The sequence below is a fragment of the Epinephelus moara genome, chromosome 23 (genome assembly GCF_006386435.1).
Source record: "Epinephelus moara isolate mb chromosome 23, YSFRI_EMoa_1.0, whole genome shotgun sequence".
Taxonomy (NCBI): domain Eukaryota; kingdom Metazoa; phylum Chordata; class Actinopteri; order Perciformes; family Serranidae; genus Epinephelus; species Epinephelus moara.
Window position 1 is genome coordinate 13,555,085 of NC_065528.1, and position 17,405 is coordinate 13,572,489.

Consider the following 17,405-nt stretch of genomic DNA (forward strand, 5'->3'; position numbering starts at 1 on the left):
AATAGTCTGATAAAACATATAAATGGTGGTATTACAAACAATAAAAGAGTGTACTAAAAATACCTTTAGCTGGCTTGGACTCAAAGCGTTAAGAGGATGTCTGCATTATTGTTTGCATCCAGCTTAGTGTCCAGATGTGCAGTAGTGCCCCCAGAACTTTTGCAAAGGGGTGGCCAGATGGGGCCACTGAAAATCTTGGTAGTACACCAAAAGCAGAAGCCATAACTGAATGGCAGGAATTCTATCATGCTGTTGAAGTATACTGGCTATGTGAAACAAATTGTCACCAAGACAGATAAGGAAATCACATCCTGATATACTGTGGTTTCTTATTTTACAGTTAGCAGACTAATACTAGTACACCAAACATTTTGAGTTCTACAACAATCCTGTTTTAATGTGTAATCTATCTACACATTAATTGTTCTTCAAATAAACTGGTTTTCCTTTTCCTTAAAAAAAAGACGAACATACGCCTTTATTAGAAGGAGTACAATGACTGTAAGGGACGAATCATGAACTCAAGTGAACACAAGTCTAAAGGACACTTGTGGGTATGTAGAACCCAATTTCATTCAGATATCTTGAGGTGAGAGCTCAAGGGACCCCTTTGAAAATGGCCATTCCAGTTGTTCCCTCGCCAAAATTTAGCCTAACATAACAGTGTTATTTTGGCCCCCTTCTTGACAAGCTATCTCAGCATGGTTGGTACCAACGGATGCCTTAGGTTGTCTATTTTCACAATATGCACTACCGTGACACTTAGGTTAGGTAAGTGTGCCGAACCTTCTTAGAAACTGTAATCTGGGCTTCTTTTTTTTTTTTTTTCCTGACGTGCCAATGGCGGAGGGTAGGAGATGCTATCGGGGAACCATGGCCCAACCGACCCCCCCCCACCCCCGATAAAGACGCAAACTTTAAGATAAAGATGCAAGAAATTAAATACGGTTTCCAATGATGAATCAACTCATTACATGACCAGAAACATTGTATGACATTTATTATTAGACTATCAGTCATAATATATTGAGCTATATGACATTATTGACCTAGTTGAGTGCAAAACACAGTGCTTTACACTTATGTGATTTCAAAGTGATTACACAATTGACTTGTGCAGGATTTAGAATGTAACTAGCACATGGAAATTAGATTGTAAGATGGGTTTACCCATTTGAAATGGTCTACTTGGCCCCCTTTTGCCTGCCAGGGTGAATCAATTCAGTAAAATTAACTGCATTCATTGTGGAGATGAAGGCCTTAGTATGTTCACTCTCCTCCGCAGAACACCTTTACATCACCCATTGACAACCCATTTATGTAATCTAATGGAACTTTTGTCTTATTGCCAGACAATATTGCCCCCTATATTTCTTTGTGCTCATTTAACTCTTGAATCCCAATCCATTCATTTTCAGATGGAGCAGCTGGTGTATCTCAGTTTGTTGTCCTAAATGCAGTCTTCCACAACAGCCATAAACAAGCTATTTAGTATTCTCCATTGCAGCACTTTGTAGGTTTATCACCGAATGATGCAGCACCTCTGAATTGCTTCACACTCCTCCCATAGTCAGTAGACACACCATTTATTTCTTGAGCGGCGTGTTTTGGGGACCAGTCAGTTTGACTGAGCATTTTGAGAAAGGTCTGTGGTTAATGAAAACTTCATCAAGCTGCTGTCAGTTACACATTTGTTAAAAAAAAAGGTATAAACACTGAGCCGTTTTAATGACTATCTCATACCCCTCCCTTGCTTTGCAGCCAACCGACCGAAGAGCCTTCTGGTGTACATCAATCCCTACGGGGGAAAGCGGCGCGGGAAGCGTATTTATGAGCAGAAGGTGGCTCCACTGTTTCGCCGCGCCTGCATCTCCACCGACGTGATTGGTGGGTCCCTATCAGTAGCGTTCCTTAACATTTAAATAAAAAATGAGTCTCAGTGGCCGCCATATAGATCTCCACTGCCACTGTGGCCTCTCGAAGGGACCGAAGAGGCTTGCAAGGATATGATTTGGCTTATAGTGCCATTAATCATGCCAACACCTTAATGGAAGCTGTGATAGTTGATAAGCTCGGGTATCCAAACACATCTATTATTCAATAAGTGTTTGCTACAGCAACACATAGTCTTGGGTATTGATGGTCCATCAGAGTGTATACTATTCACTCTGGGCTTCCTACAGCTGCTGTGAATTGCAGGATTGTATTTGCGTTGATATTATATGCCCAGAAAACAGATTTACTGTTGAAATATTGTTTTTGTTTTTGTGGGCCCAGGGCTCATTTTGTGGGCTAATATACAACAGCTGAATTAGGTTGTTTTGTGCCACTGTGCCTCTGCTTTCTCTGAACATTACTCTGCACAGTGGATTCCAGTGAATAGGCTCAAAAGCGCAGTACTTTTCTTCGTCTTGTATTTCAAAATGCCCATAATAGCATGCTATTGTACAAGTCAGGCCACAAAGACTCCAGTTATTTTGTCTGTACATTCCCTTTCATTGAAGCTGTACTAACGTACTTGCCATTTGATATGTTTCCATAGTTACAGAGCGGGCCAATCATGCCAGGGACCACTTGAAAACAGAGGCCAATCTAGATAAATATGACGGGTGAGTACTCAAGTTAGGTACCTGCTGCTTTCTGGCTTTCAGCACTTGTTTTTCATTGTGACATGGAGTTGACTCTGTTCATATTGTAATAAAGCCACTGAGAGACTCTCCCATGACCTGTGTATCAATTACTGCATTATAAGATTTGAGGTTATTACGTTATGAGGCCCTGTTGTGCTGCCAGATTGTAATCACTGTGACAAAGCCCTGTGTGTTTCTCACACTTAGCAGCCAGTGTCATTCTGGTGATGTCAGAGGTTGACCTGCATTGCTATGTAACCATTGCCTTTAGATCAGAATTGCTCAACAGTAACACATCAGTAAACATGCTGGTATTGTGACAAAGAAATACTCTTTTTATCCTGCCTGTTTTGACAGGCTTTTTTTTTTTTTCAACCTCATTTTTAAGTGTGAGTCAAGTTAAGATTTTCACCTGATGACTGCACTGAAGAAAAGTTAAGGGATCACCAAAGTCATCACAATTCATCCTGAGGGGAACATGGATGTGTGTACTAAAATGAATGGCTATCCTCTCAATAGTTGTTGAGACAATTCTTGCACAACCACAAATGACACCCTCATGGTGGCACTAGAGGAATAGTGAAGGGATCACCAAAGTTAGTGGGATTCGTCATCTGGGGACCATGAATGTCAGTACAAGATGTTGTTACAATCCATTTAATTGAAGTTGGGATATTTCACAAGACATGCGAAAACTTTGCCCTGCTGTAGGAACTGGAGGAAAACATCAGGGGAACACCTTAATCATTAACATTAATCCTCTGGGTACCATGGTTATACACTCACCTGCCACTTTATTAGGTACACCTGTTCAGCTGCTTGTTAACGCAAATAGCAAATCAGCCAAACACATGGCAGCAACTCAGTGAATATAGACATGTAGACATGGTCAAGATGACCTGCTGAAGGTCAAACTGAGCATCAGAATGGGGAAGAAAGGTGATTTAAGTGACTTTGAACATGTCATGGTTGTTGGTGCCAGACGGGCTGGTCTGAATATTTCAGCTGATCTGCTGATCTATTGGGATTTTCACACACAACCATCTCTAGGGTTTACAGAGGATGGTCCGAAAGAGAGAAAATATCCAGTGAGCAGCAGTTGTCTGGGTCAAAATGCCTTGTTGAAGGCAGAGGTCAGAGGAGATTGGCCAGACTGGTTCAAGGTGATAGAAAGACAACAGTAACTCCAATAACCACTCATTAGAACCAAGGTAAGCAGAAGACCATTTCTGAACCAAAAACATGTCGAACCTTGAAGCAGATGGGCTACAGCAGCAGAAGACCACACCAGGTGCCAATCCTGTCAGCTGAGAACAGGAAACTGAGGCTACAGTTGGCATGGGCTACCCACAATAGAAAATTGGAAAAACAGGCTAGTCTAATGAGTCTTGGTTCCTGCTGTTTTGATGGTAGGGACAGAATGTGCCATAAACATGAAAGCATTGATCCATCCTGCCTTGTATCAACACTTCAGGCTGATCATGGTGTAATGGTGAGGGGGATATTTTCTTGGCACACTTTGAGTATTGTTGCTGACCGTGTCCATCCCTTTATGACCACAGTGTACCCATCTTCTGATGGCTACTTCCAGCAGGATAACGCACCATGACACAAAGCTCAAATCATCTCAAACTGGTTTCTTGAACATGACAATGAGTTCACTGTACTCCAATGGCCTCCACAGTCACCAGATCTCAATCCAATAGAGCACCTTTGGGATGTGGTGGAACGGGATATTCACATCATGGATGTGCAGCCGACAAGTCTGCAGCAACTGTGTGATGCTATCATGTCAACATGGACCAAAATCCCTGAAGAATGTTTCCAGGCCCTTGTTGAATCAATGCCACAAAGAATAAAGGCAGTTCTGATGGCATAAGTGGTCCAACCTGGTACGAGCAAGGTGTACCTAATGAAGTGGCCGGTGAAAGTATATACAGAATTTTTATTGCAATAAAAATTAATTATGTAAACAATAGGACACCAAGATTTCTGCAGTGAGGTTTCAAGGGATTGTTTGGATATTTCAAGTGGCCCTTTATGAGATATTCATCAATAGTGTATTACCTACAGTAGCTGTCAGTCGACACGTTCCCAGTTTGGAGTAGCAGACAGGAGTACCTAGCACAGAGGCCAAGCAATACACTGCTATGAATTAGGGTTGTCAGTAAGACTTAATTTGGCTACTTAAAAAAAGAGCTACCTCAAAATAATATCAGTTTAGGTGGATGCTCTATTGAGAATATTTTCAGTGCTATACCTTGCTGTCAGGCAGCCCTTTGCACTGGCACTACATTTTCTGTAGAACCTCTGTATTTCCATGCATGTGTCTCTTTTGGCCCGTTCAGTCTCCCCCTGCAAATTTCTTCTTCTGTATATACTGGTTCACAACTGTATCTTACTGTCTCCAAAGTGATCGGCATTTCATTATCGCTGTCATAGTCACTTTTTAAAAATGTTCTTTTGTTGTCTCTTTCATAAACCACTGAAAGTTTTACCCAAACAGTTGTAATGTTGTAGCATAATACAGTGCGCAGCAGAGTTGTGCTCGGGTGCAGGAATATGAAAGTTCTATGGTTGATAAAATGTAGTGCCAAAGCAAAGGGGCCATCTGATGGCAAGATAAAGTGATAAAAAATATTATTAGTTTAGCATACACTTAGACTGATAGCTTCTCTGTCAGTACTCTTGCCTACTTCAAACTAGGGGTGTGCTGACTGCCATCTACTGTAGGTAATGCACTGAATATGGATAAGTACCTTATACAACCCCACTTCAAAAAATCCGAACTCTCCCTTTAATGTTTAAAGACAAGGACCCAGGGTTGAATATAGAGCCTGAACATCTCATAACAACTTCAGGTTTATCAAACTTTAAATGAAGTTCTGAGATAGCAACTGTAGATAGATAGCTACAGACCTGTAGTGTGCTCATTCGCATTATATCATCTCAGTAGGAGGAAAAGTAGATCTGAGAGTCGTGTTCATAAAAATAGATGCTGAAATGTTGCTTTTGAAATAATTGACCTAAAAGTAGCTTTTAGACAGAGAATAAAAGGACCAAGGACAGATCCCTGAGGTACTCCATGAGTGTAATGGGTATTGGAAGGTACAGTCACTATCGCAACACAAAAGGTCCTTTCAGAGAGATAGGAATTAAATCAATCTTCTACCCAGTATGCTTACTCAGTGCTTTAGACATTCAATTAAAATCAAGTGGTCAACTGTAGCAAAAGGCAAAATTTCCACATATTATGATAATTTAAGGCATGCCGCTGAATCTTTTTTCCTTAGAATTGAGTAAAAGATCTAAATCTAAAACTCACTCACATAAGTATATGTTTCCAAAACAAACTGTACATGATTCTGCAGCTCATATCTGTCAGTAATGGGAGCATGTCAGGGTAAAATGCAGCTGATAGCTGAACATAAAGGGCATCAGTAACATGAAAGGTTTTTTCCTGCCAAGTGCCTGCCGACTCCAGCTTCTATTTATCAGATATTCAGTCCAGCAGAGCAGGGTTAGGGTCCATTATGCTTTTACTCTGCAGTTCATATAATTTATGGGTCCATTTCTATAAGGTTTAGATATAGACTTAAGAAATGTGTAATGCTGGGCGGCACAGTGTGATATTCTTATTTATTGAATGCTTTCACAGTTACACCTGCTGCCCACTGGTATTATTGTCAAGGTTTTCTGGCTATATAGTATTTGTCTCATAAATCTGTGCTTTATTGCAAAAACAAGCACATGTGGTTGAACTCGCAATGTGGCATCCATCCAGGCTACCTGTATGATCTCAAATTATTCTCAACAATGTTGAAATGTATCACAGAACTCATTTCAACCTCAAATTGTTGATATCATTTGTCCATCCAGAGTGGTTTGTGTTGGCGGAGATGGGATGTTCAGTGAAATCCTGCACGGGCTGGTCACCAGAACCCAAACAGACAACGGCGTGGACCACAACCAACCAGATGCTGAGTTAGTGGCATGTTCTCTACACATAGGGATCATTCCTGCAGGTGAGCTTTGGTCATTATATCACATGAAACATATCCAGGGTTTGGAAACAGCAGTGTGTTAGGAATGGTTTTGGTGATAATGATCTCTGAATGTCAAATTAAAGGAATTTAAACTTTCACTTTTTTTGCTAGTTTCGTTTAAAGGTTTTAAGAAATAGTTTTTTTTGGTGAATACACTTACTTGCTTTTATGCCAAGAGTTTAGTGAGAAGATGGATACTGCGTAAATGCTCCAGATAACAAGCATATGGAGTAGAAATGAAAAACAACATATTGATGGTTGATTCCACTCACGTGTCTGTATTATAAAAGTAAAGCTACAGACAGCAGCACGTTAGCTTAGCTCATCATTAAAGCCCTTTTTACAGATATCGTGCTATACGGCCACCTCAAAGTCACACAACCAAACTACAGCAGCATCAGGCAACTTCTGCGTGTGACTTTAGACAGCATGCCCGCATTGGGGAATTAAAAGAGGCATGACCGGCATGACATATAACTCAACAGCACTGGCCTCTAGCTTGATATGCATCAGCACACTTCATAAAACAAACACAATAACTTAAAAATGGCAACAACAATCATTTATTGTCGGTGTCATATGGCGGCTCAACTCGTCCTCTGCTCAGAGGATAAGGTGCTCTTTGCGATCATCTTCGGCTGTTGTTCTTCTCCTTTGAGTTAGCTGCTAACTGCTATCAGCTACTTTTTAAATCTCCTGCAGTGGGTAGCATGCACGTTATCAAAATTTCACATCTGTGCTGCCCATGATCCCATCCTGCTGGCTATACTGCTTTTACAGACATAGATTCGGCGCTGTTACTACCTCCGTTTCCAGCTCGGAGGGGAGACAACCCATTCTGCAATCGTACCTTTTATACAGAATGGCGAGGCTGCATATATATTCCTGTCTTGAACAGGCATTGTAAAGGGGCTAAAGACTGACAAGTGGGGAAACAGCTAGCCTAAGGTAACAAAAACCACCTGACAGCACCTCAAAGGCTGTGTTCACATTATAGGTCTTAATTCTCAATTCTGATTATTTCCCTTGATCTGATCTTTCTGCCTGTACTGTTCACATTCACGTTTGAATGCTCCATATCTGACATCAGTTTTACATCTATTTGGCCTGAAACGCTTCACATGCAATTAATAAAGCCACATACATGTGTGCTGGAACAACAACAAAAAACATTACATCGATGCACCGGTGCAAATGTTGTCTTCCGAATGATGGCCATAGCAGGAAGGTCCGACCATTCTGCAAATTATCTGTGCAGAGAGGTGGTGGGTGTGGGTGCAGCCAGGAGAGGGGTCAGGAGTGGTGTGGCTGCAATGTGGAGGGTTTCACTGAGTAACAGTTCCTCCAATACTCTAGGATGTCAAGGGCTATATACCAATATCTCTGTCAGCGCCTCGCAACAAGGCTGTCACAGCATGTGGGCAAGCTCTCCCCATCAGGGGAGGAGTTCAGTAGACAAAGAGGCAAAAGAAATAAAATACACCTGGATGGAACTGGAGAAAGCTGCCCAAAACTGAGAGCGCTGGAGAAGCATTGTGGATGACTGGTGCTCCACTAGGACAGACAAGGTAAAAGTTATCAGCCTTTTCATCTTAACTATTGGCAAGGAAGCAAATAGGCATATTTTCCAAAATGCCGAACACATTTTCAAACTTTATTAATTAGTGTCACATAAAAGTAAAACTGCATTTCAGTAAACGCAAAGTAAGGACAAAAGTAGAGTTATTTACATGAGAACTTTACCAACACAGTCTAGCTTTTTGAGCCTGGGATTCTATGGCTGCAAACACCATAATGTGAATTGAGACAAAGGTTAAAAACTTTATATGAATTTCAGATGTATTAAAGTAAAACTCCAGCCTTAAATTGCATGCATTTCTGGGACCGTCATGTTGTTTTTCTCGAAAGAACATTAACTTCACAGGTAAACATCAATTCTCTTGAATCAAAGAACAAAGGGTTTCTTCTCCAGCTCACCAATTTGCCTTTACATTCAGTCGTAAGTACAAAAAGAAAACTAAGACAACACTTCTCTCCATCAGCAGCCTTTTGTAGAACATAATGTAATGCTGACATGTTATAATTTGCCTAAAGGACATGACTTTTACTTTTTCTCAAATGGAAAAACTCTTGCTCGACTTAACCATCGCTGTCAATCTCCTCTCCGCCTACACATGATCCGCGGCTGAAAGCCCAGAGTTTACACCAGGTCTCTTACAGTTATCAAAAGTGGGAAATGTAGGAAGTCACTCTCCATCTCAGAGTTAATTAGACGTGAAATAAATCTTGCAGTGACAAACTGTACATGTAGCCTATATTTAAAGAGCTCCTATTGTGCTCATTTTCAGGTTCATGCTTGTATTTAAGGTTGCTTCGAGAACAATTTAATGTGCTTTAATGGACAAAAAACACTATATTTTCCTCATGTTATCTGCTGCCTGAACACCTGTATTCACTCTCTGTCTGAGACGCTCTGTTTAGCCCCCCTCCTAAAAGAGCCTAGTCTGCTCTGACTGGTCAGCTTGTATTGGTCTTTCGTATCTCAGCATCTCTGCATCGTCATTGCAACTGGCAAAGGACTGAAACAGCCAATGGCAGCACTTTCTACCATAAAAAAATCACTCAAAAAAATCCTCTAAACACAACCAGATAGGTTCCAACAGGAATATGAGCTGAAATTTGGAAGACATAACATCAGCAAACAAGTTTACATGTTTCCCTGATGTTAGCATGACATGCGTTAACCCAATTAGCCGGGAACTACTGTAATAAAGTATAGCGGCACTTTCTACTGAGAAAAATCACCAATAAAATCTTTCAAACACAACCGTACATGTTCCAGAAGGAATTTAATCCAGGATCGGGGAGAGATTAACATCGGCAACCAAAAGATCACGTTTCCCTGACTTTAGCATGTAGCTACATGTATGTTAGCAGTGAACTTGCAGCTGAGGAATTACTGTAAAGGAAAAAAAGTGGCACTTTCTACAGTGGACAAATCAACAATAAATAATCTAAGCACAAGCAGACATGTTCCAGCAGCAGTTTAATCCAAAATCAGACAGAAATAACAATATCAGCAACCAAAAGATTACATGTTCCCTAACTTTAGCATGTAGCTACTTGTATGTTAGCAGTGTATGCAGCAGGGGAATGACTGTAACAAAAAATAGTGGCCCTTTCTACGGTGAACAAATCAACAATTAATAATCCAAACACAAGCAGACAATTTAATCCAAATTGGATAGAAATTAACATCAGCAACGAAAAGATGACAGGTTTCCCTCACATTAGCATGTAGCTACATGCAGTCATGGTCTGAAACCTGAGTGTTTGCTCACAGGAAATACATCTTGCCACATTATATATGAACATCGTTCATTGCATCACTATATATAAGACATAAAATACGGAAAAACACAATAGGCCCCCCTATAGCTATGTTTCCCTGACGTTAGCATGACATGTCTTAGCCCAATTAGCAGTGTACTTGCAGCCAGGGAACGACTGTAATAAAGAATAGCGGCACTTTCTACTGAGAAAAAATCAACAATAAAATATTTCAAACACAACTGCACATGTTCCAGCAGGAATTTGATCCAGAAAGATTCCCAAAAGATTACATGTTTCCCTGACTTTAGCATGTAGCTACATGTTAACAGTGAACTTGCAGCAGGGGAATGACTAACGAAAAATATTTGGCCCTTTCTACCGTGAAAAAATCAACAATAAATAATCTCAACACAAGCAGACATGTTTCAGCAGGAATTGAATCCAAAATTGGGTAGAAATTAACATCAGCAACGAAAAGATGACATGTTTCCCTGACATTAGCATGTAGCTACATGTGGTCATGGTCTAAAACCTTTGTGTTTGTTTACATGAAATACAAAAAAAAACATTAAAAAAACCCCCATACATTTATATTATTTTCTGAAACTTTTGCCATGCTATTTATGAACATTGTTCATTGCAAGACTATATGTAAGACATAAAATACGGAAAAACATAATGCAGCCCTCTAACACTAAACCTCAGACAGGCTACTTTAAAAGATAGTGTTTGTGTGTTTTGTTAAGATAAGTGTTACACGATGGATGTCAGGTTCTTTCCTGAGTTGTACAGAGGAGGTGCAAGACTTTCAAAAAAGTTTTAAATGGTCACTGCTGCATAAAAATCTCACTTAACAGAACTGTTATTGATTTCTACATTGAGGAACGTCAGTCCTGCTGATCTTGGATTGCTGAGTTCCACAAGAGGATCTCTATGGCAACAGGGCAGAAGGTCCCAACAGGGGCCTGCTGTGGGTCAATCATTCAAAGTGCCATAAATGGAAACTTGCTGTGTGGCATTTTGAAATCACTGTAATTTTCATGAGGATAGAAACACAGTGCATGGGGACCAATACGAGGCTATCTGGTGCACAGCTTGATGGTAATGTCAGGGGGGTTTAAGAATCAGCTGGGGACATGGTAAATGATTTTTAGGCCAGTTACAACCATGATTTGGATGTGTTGACTCAATTACTTGCCTTTTCACTATCCCAGATTAATTAAAATATTAAATGTGTAGTGTGTAATAAAACTCAACAAGGTCTTACATCTCGTCACTACACTTCAGCTCAGACACATTAAGCTGTCTTTGAAAACTCAGGGCCATAGAGATAAAAGCTCTCAAGTAGATATTGTTCCAAATGTGTTTTTAAATGTCACTGGTATGCCATTTAAAGCAGGGACTTAGTGGCTGATGGTTGAATTAAAAGTGCTTTGGTTTGCTTACATCAAGAGTTAAACAAACTAGGGATGTCCCGATCCAGCTTTTTCACTTCCGATCCGATACCGATATTACAGCCTTGAGTTTTGGCCGATGCCGATACCGATCCAATCCAAGCGCGTATTATACATATTCACTTATTTTGTTGTCAGTCATGTTAGAAAAGGTTTGATCAAGCAATATTACTCTAACAAGAACAACTACTTAATCTGGTTAGTTAGAATGATCCACAACAGTTGGTATGAGAAACTGACCCATTTATTGTTAACAGGGTTAAATAAACAAACTTTAAACTTGAACATTAACATTAAATAAAAAATATAGCTGGTTTGCTTTGGCTGCTTTGGCCCCTTAATAAATAGAAACTAAATCAACACAAGAAATCTTTAAAATGTCTAACACTGAAATTAAAATAGCAGCAAGACTCCACACACTTGTGCTTTGGCCCCCTAATAAATAAAAAAAAGATTAACACCACAAGACATTGTTGACATTTAACAAGTGTCAGTGCCAGCCTGGTGCACAGACACACAATATTGTACAACTGTTTAAACAAGCAATAGTCCATCCATGGCTCCAGTTTCACTAATTGTGCTCAAAACAATGCCATCAGTGCTCTTTACTTAAACAGTAAGAGTGTAAACCAAATAAAAATATCACTCTCAAAAAAACCAGAGCAGAAAACAAATAGTCAGTTAACTAAGTTGACCGCTACTCTTCCTACCCTACCCTCCGTGTGTGTCTGCCGTCTGCATGCTGGCCTGGTGGATTGATAGTAAGTGCTGGAGCGGATCTCTGGAATGGACTGCTGTGCTGGGCTGGATTGGCATTTTTCCATGTAGTCTGATCCGATGCCGATGCACGTTTTTTGCTAATATCGGCTGCCGATACCGATCCGAATATCGGGTCGGGACATCCCTAAAACAAAACCCTAAAATGACAAGGGCCAACATCTCCTCAGGGCTTTGAAATTCAAAGCAAGTTGTTGCCATCTCGTATGGAGCAATAAGCCTAAAGAATTTCTTGTCGCTTTTGATGGGATTTCAGTTTTCCACTGGTGGCGGATTGGTTCATCCATGTTAATGCATCCTCTCTTCCATTTCTTTAACCATCTTTTTGAAAAGGTTGGTGTTACGATGTACAAAAACCTGTCAATATCCAAGTCTTTCCTAATGTTTAAAAGTAGGCGTTTTTATCCTTCGAACCAAAAATGTGGGCTTTTCTTTTGGGCATGGATCAAACTTTTGGGGAGTTGGATTGTGTACAATGTATCCATGAAAACACACAATGCTTACCATGAACACATGCCACAAACTGCAGTAGAAACCCAGCTGAAACGCATATTCCGAATGCGCTGTATACATGTCCAAAGAATGCTATTAGGCTTCTCCCATATGTCTTAATTGCAGCATGCTTCATTAGTGATAAAGCCTAATTCAGAGTATCCAAACAGAGATTTGCTGTTTCCATGACCTTTATCAAATTCAGAATATTGTCATATTCAGAATGACAGTGGATTATTAATAACAGCAGCAACAATAATAATCCATAAGTTGCATTACTACGATCATGAAACAGATCAAAACCAACATCGAATTGATCCCGCTAACAAGTATTGTCGTGTAGTCAAAGCCTCAAATATCGTATTCCTCTATAAGCTCCATTTTTGTCCAAAATAACTATGTAAAAGACATAAACGTGCCACGCTGTTGCACTGGGTGACATGTTTCTTCATTACAACAAACATGGGCATTGCAGTTTATTTCACATCAATTCCCCATACACTGTCCTGCTGCTCTAAATACTAAAGCACCAAATGTGTATTCATCCGCAGCTGAAAGTAGTCCCCAACAAATGCGCTGTATACTTCTGTTTGAGGACCATTGGTGATAAAAGCAAAGTGCCCAGCTGTTTAAGGAAGTGAAACTGAAAGTGTATACTTGTGGCCAGCTTTTAAGATTCATGTCTTCAGTAGGAATGGATTGGTCGGTGATAAGAGCCTCAGACAGAGTAGGGAGGTCATAAAGTCCCCAGGTTGCCAGGCTGGGTGACATCTCTTTCTCTCTTTCCGTTTTTATGTCATCTGTCTGCTGTCGACACGCAAATAAAGGCAAGAAATGCCCCAAAATTAGTTGAGGAAGAAAAGATCTCACAACTTCGGCACAAATTTTTGCTAAAGTAGAACGACAGCAGGCACTGAGCTTTGGCTACAAAAGGCAAGGTCTGATATGCAGCCATAAACTTTGATGCTTTATAGACTGGGCCTCTACGCTATAATAAGAGCGTGTATCTTTGCCACCTGGGTGTGATTTATGATTTTATCAATATAATAATCAATATTGCTGTCAAAGTTACGGTAATGTGTCAGTGAGGTATCAAAGTCCGCTATGCCGAGGTTCAAATGAAGAGTCATGAACTCATTTATGGTCTTGTGTACAATCTCTCATACACGCAACTGCTCTGATGCTTTTTCATATGCTCCTGTATCACTGGTTTGAGCTATTACGGTCTGAAAAGGAATTTTCAGTTAACCCTGACACATTGAGAGTGGCTTATTTTGATGAAAACAAAAATAATATGTTGTTCAAAGGTCCACTTGTCTTGTTCCAAAGTGTTCACTGCTGTCGTTACAAGATACAGTCACAAGTGCAGCTATAAATACATTCATGCACTGAGGATTCAAACGGCAAAAATATCCTTTTCGGGGCAGCACTATAAAGTATCTAGACTCCATTGTTGTCCCTGAGATAAAGACGATTTCACTGCCAAGATGATCTTACTGGCGAGACAGTGCTGGGGAAAATGCAGATAAAAAACTGGAGCTTCTCCGCCGAGGATATGACAGTTTATGCTCTCTCCTCTGAATATGCCAACAGGGTACTGCGGTTGAGTAACTTAAGGGGAATAAAACATTGAACATCTGAGGACCGAAGATCATTGAACATCTGTGTGTGCCACTTAAATCCATTCAAAGTCAGTTGGCTTTTACTGGGTAGCTTTAGAAGAGTCAAATAGCATATGTCACCATTTTTTTTTTTTTTTTTTACGTTCAGCAAAATAGCAGGCGGTGTCAGGAGCAATTGGAAAGTGTTCGGATGTGATTATGAAGCTCGGAGGGGAAGAAGCAAAGGCCAGATAAGTGATATTCATAGAAAGTGCAGGAGCGAGTCACGGGGAGCGAGAGAGGGAGCTCATCTTCATACTCATCTGTGTGTCCACCGCTCAATGACAGGCCTGATCTCCTCTGTCACGCTTCTGTGAGCCAGCTCAAAACATCACTAGTTAGATTTCGCTCTCCCTCTCCCTCTCTCTGTCTTTTATCAGAGGCAGTAGGTCCATTTCACCACTTGAAGATGATCAAAGTAGGGCAGATAGGTCTGAAATTACGCCATGTGGCGCAGAAAGAGAGATAGAACCTTATTACCTCTCAAGTTGAAAGATTTAATATCAAACTCAACATTTCTCTCAAGGCAGGGGGATGCCTCTTATCCCTCATTTGTTGGCTGAAGAGAGCTGATGATAGCCCGGGGCTCGGAGTTATCCTATTAGTTCACTTTATGACTGAAACGTCTCCTTACTTCCGCCTAATAAAATTCAACTGAATTCTTCGTACTTGGTTGCAGCTTTGAAAGACACGCAACTCTACCAAGGACCAAATCTTTTATGACTGATTCTAACTATGAATAAGGGATATGACCTGTGTGACTCTTTGCAGCCATACCTGCCGATAGATTCTCACAACATGCCTGTACAGTTTGTTCTTATAACTGTAGTTGGCCAAACATAAAACTTAAAAGACACACTGTCCATTTTTCTCCTAAAAATATTAATGACACTATGCGTTGACTGTTCTGCAGAGTCCAGGAATAAAAAGTAAGTCTCAAAAAATTCATATCCATGTCAGTGTGATATTGTATCTGAAGGTATGTACAAATTTCACGAGTTCGTCAAACCACACTCTGTATCTGCCCTGTAATTAATTGGTTTATAGTCAGTAATTTCACAAAGACAAGCGATTAAAGCCATAGTCCATAACTTTTATAAAAAATTACTAAATCCACACAATAGTACACAAGACATACATTCTGTGGAAAAAAAAAATCATGCTCCTTTGCCTCCTCATGGTGTTTCGAATGGCATTAGCTAGAATTTACTCTGGCTGAAGAAAAACAACCAATCAGAGCCGAGCAGCTGCCAATCCTATCAATCACAGCTCGTGAACTATGTTTAAACTCTCTAGGTTGCACGGATCAAATATAGATCAACATTTTGTTACTGCATCAGCTATAAAGGTGCTTAATTTCAGCTAAACTGTTTTCAACATGACAGCTGGGTAACAAACTTTCTCATTTTACAGCTAAACAGTACACTAAAATACGTTTCAGAAAACATTTGAGGAGAGAAATAGGCAAAGCAGTTGCAGAATCTTGATTCATGTTTGATCAGCGCTGCTTAGTTTGACAGTTTGACTGCAGTTCACGAGCAGTGATTGACAGCTGGGTTAGAGACTCCGACTGTGATTGGCTGTTTTCGTTCAGGTGCGGTGGATTCTTGCAAATGCCATTTAAAGGACTTCGAGGAGTATGGAAGTTTTTATTGGACTTTATTATTTGTAACCCACACAAGACAATCTACAAACGTATACCATGATCCACAAATATCTCACTATCCACAAACATTTCTTTTTACATTTGTGATGTGTAACGTCATATCCACAAAAATACAGCGTGATTTGCCTATGCGCATAACTTACTGTGTAAACATGTACTTTAAGAGTTTCACAGTAAATAGGCTCATATTTAGGTATTTGTGGATCCATTTTTACACATCAGTTTGTGACTTCTTTCCCATTTGTTTGCGTTATTTTGTCGTATGTTGTATGACCCAACACAAATGTAAAAAGACAAGTAGATTGTCTTGTGTGGGTTACAAATAAGTAATAAGTCAAATAAAAACTTCCACAGAGGAGGAGGAACATGTTTTTTAACAGATTATTTGTCTCATGTACTACTGTGTGGATACAATGACAGTCTGAGCAAATATGCCAAAAAGTTGTTTTTTTTTTAAATAAAGTTACCAACTACAGCTTTAACTCAAACACCTGATTCACTTCCTGTCTGCAGCAATAGAGGAAGAAACTTTTAAAAACAGGCATGACAGTTGACATATCCCTGCAACAACAGCCTGGGTTAGGCCAACCGGCTCAACCAGCACTGATGTATGAAAATAAGGAAATAAGGAAGCTACACTGAGGACCAAACTGAGGACAATCCCATCAGCTACAGCTGTGCTTTATATTCAGTGCTAATTAGCAAATGTTAGCCAGCTAATAACTAAGATGGTGAACATGGTAAACATTATAGTACGATCTCACAGAACTGCGAGCATTGCTGTAGGGATTTGTTTTTGTGTGCATCCCAGTATGCCAGTAGGCATTTGCAAAAATCTCTTCCAGGAAGTAGTAAACTATGTGCACATCAGTCATGTCATTTTTCAGGTTTCTCTGGTGGCATGAGTTGTTTTTCGAAAACTGACACAGTAAGGCAGGAGGTACCAAAATTAGAAATGTTTATGCATTTAAAATTTCTGCACTTACCAGCTTTAAATTGCAGAGCTTTGCTGTAAGAAATATTCATCTTAGGGTGAAACTAGTATACGTGCCACTGACATAAGGCAGCAAATGTAAGAAGTAATTTTTCACTTCACAGTGTCTTTAACATGTCTTTAGCAGGGCTATAATGGCTGTCCATCGACTTGTGTGTCTCTCTCCCAACAGGCTCCACTGATTGTATCTGCTTTGCCACAGTGGGAACCAACGATCCAGTTACTTCTGCTTTACACATCATTGTTGGTGAGTGAGTAATTGAAAGACACAGGTCTTACAGTACGCTACGTGTCAGGGTGGCGTCCTGTTTCAGTTTTCTGAGATGTTATCAGTGTTACGTAGGAAGCTACA

The 17,405-nt window shown here is 40.1% G+C and overlaps 1 protein-coding gene across 2 annotated transcripts in view; it reads left to right on the top strand.

The window, feature by feature from the left end:
* cerk (ceramide kinase) overlaps positions 1-17,405 on the top strand; it is a 65,006-nt gene that overhangs the window by 23,639 nt on the left and 23,962 nt on the right. For both annotated transcript variants that reach the window (XM_050036696.1, XM_050036697.1), the window contains exons 4-7: positions 1,762-1,887; positions 2,543-2,609; positions 6,510-6,655; positions 17,226-17,300. In XM_050036696.1, the coding sequence (XP_049892653.1) occupies positions 1,762-1,887; positions 2,543-2,609; positions 6,510-6,655; positions 17,226-17,300 (414 nt within the window). The remainder of the gene's footprint in view (positions 1-1,761; positions 1,888-2,542; positions 2,610-6,509; positions 6,656-17,225; positions 17,301-17,405) is intronic.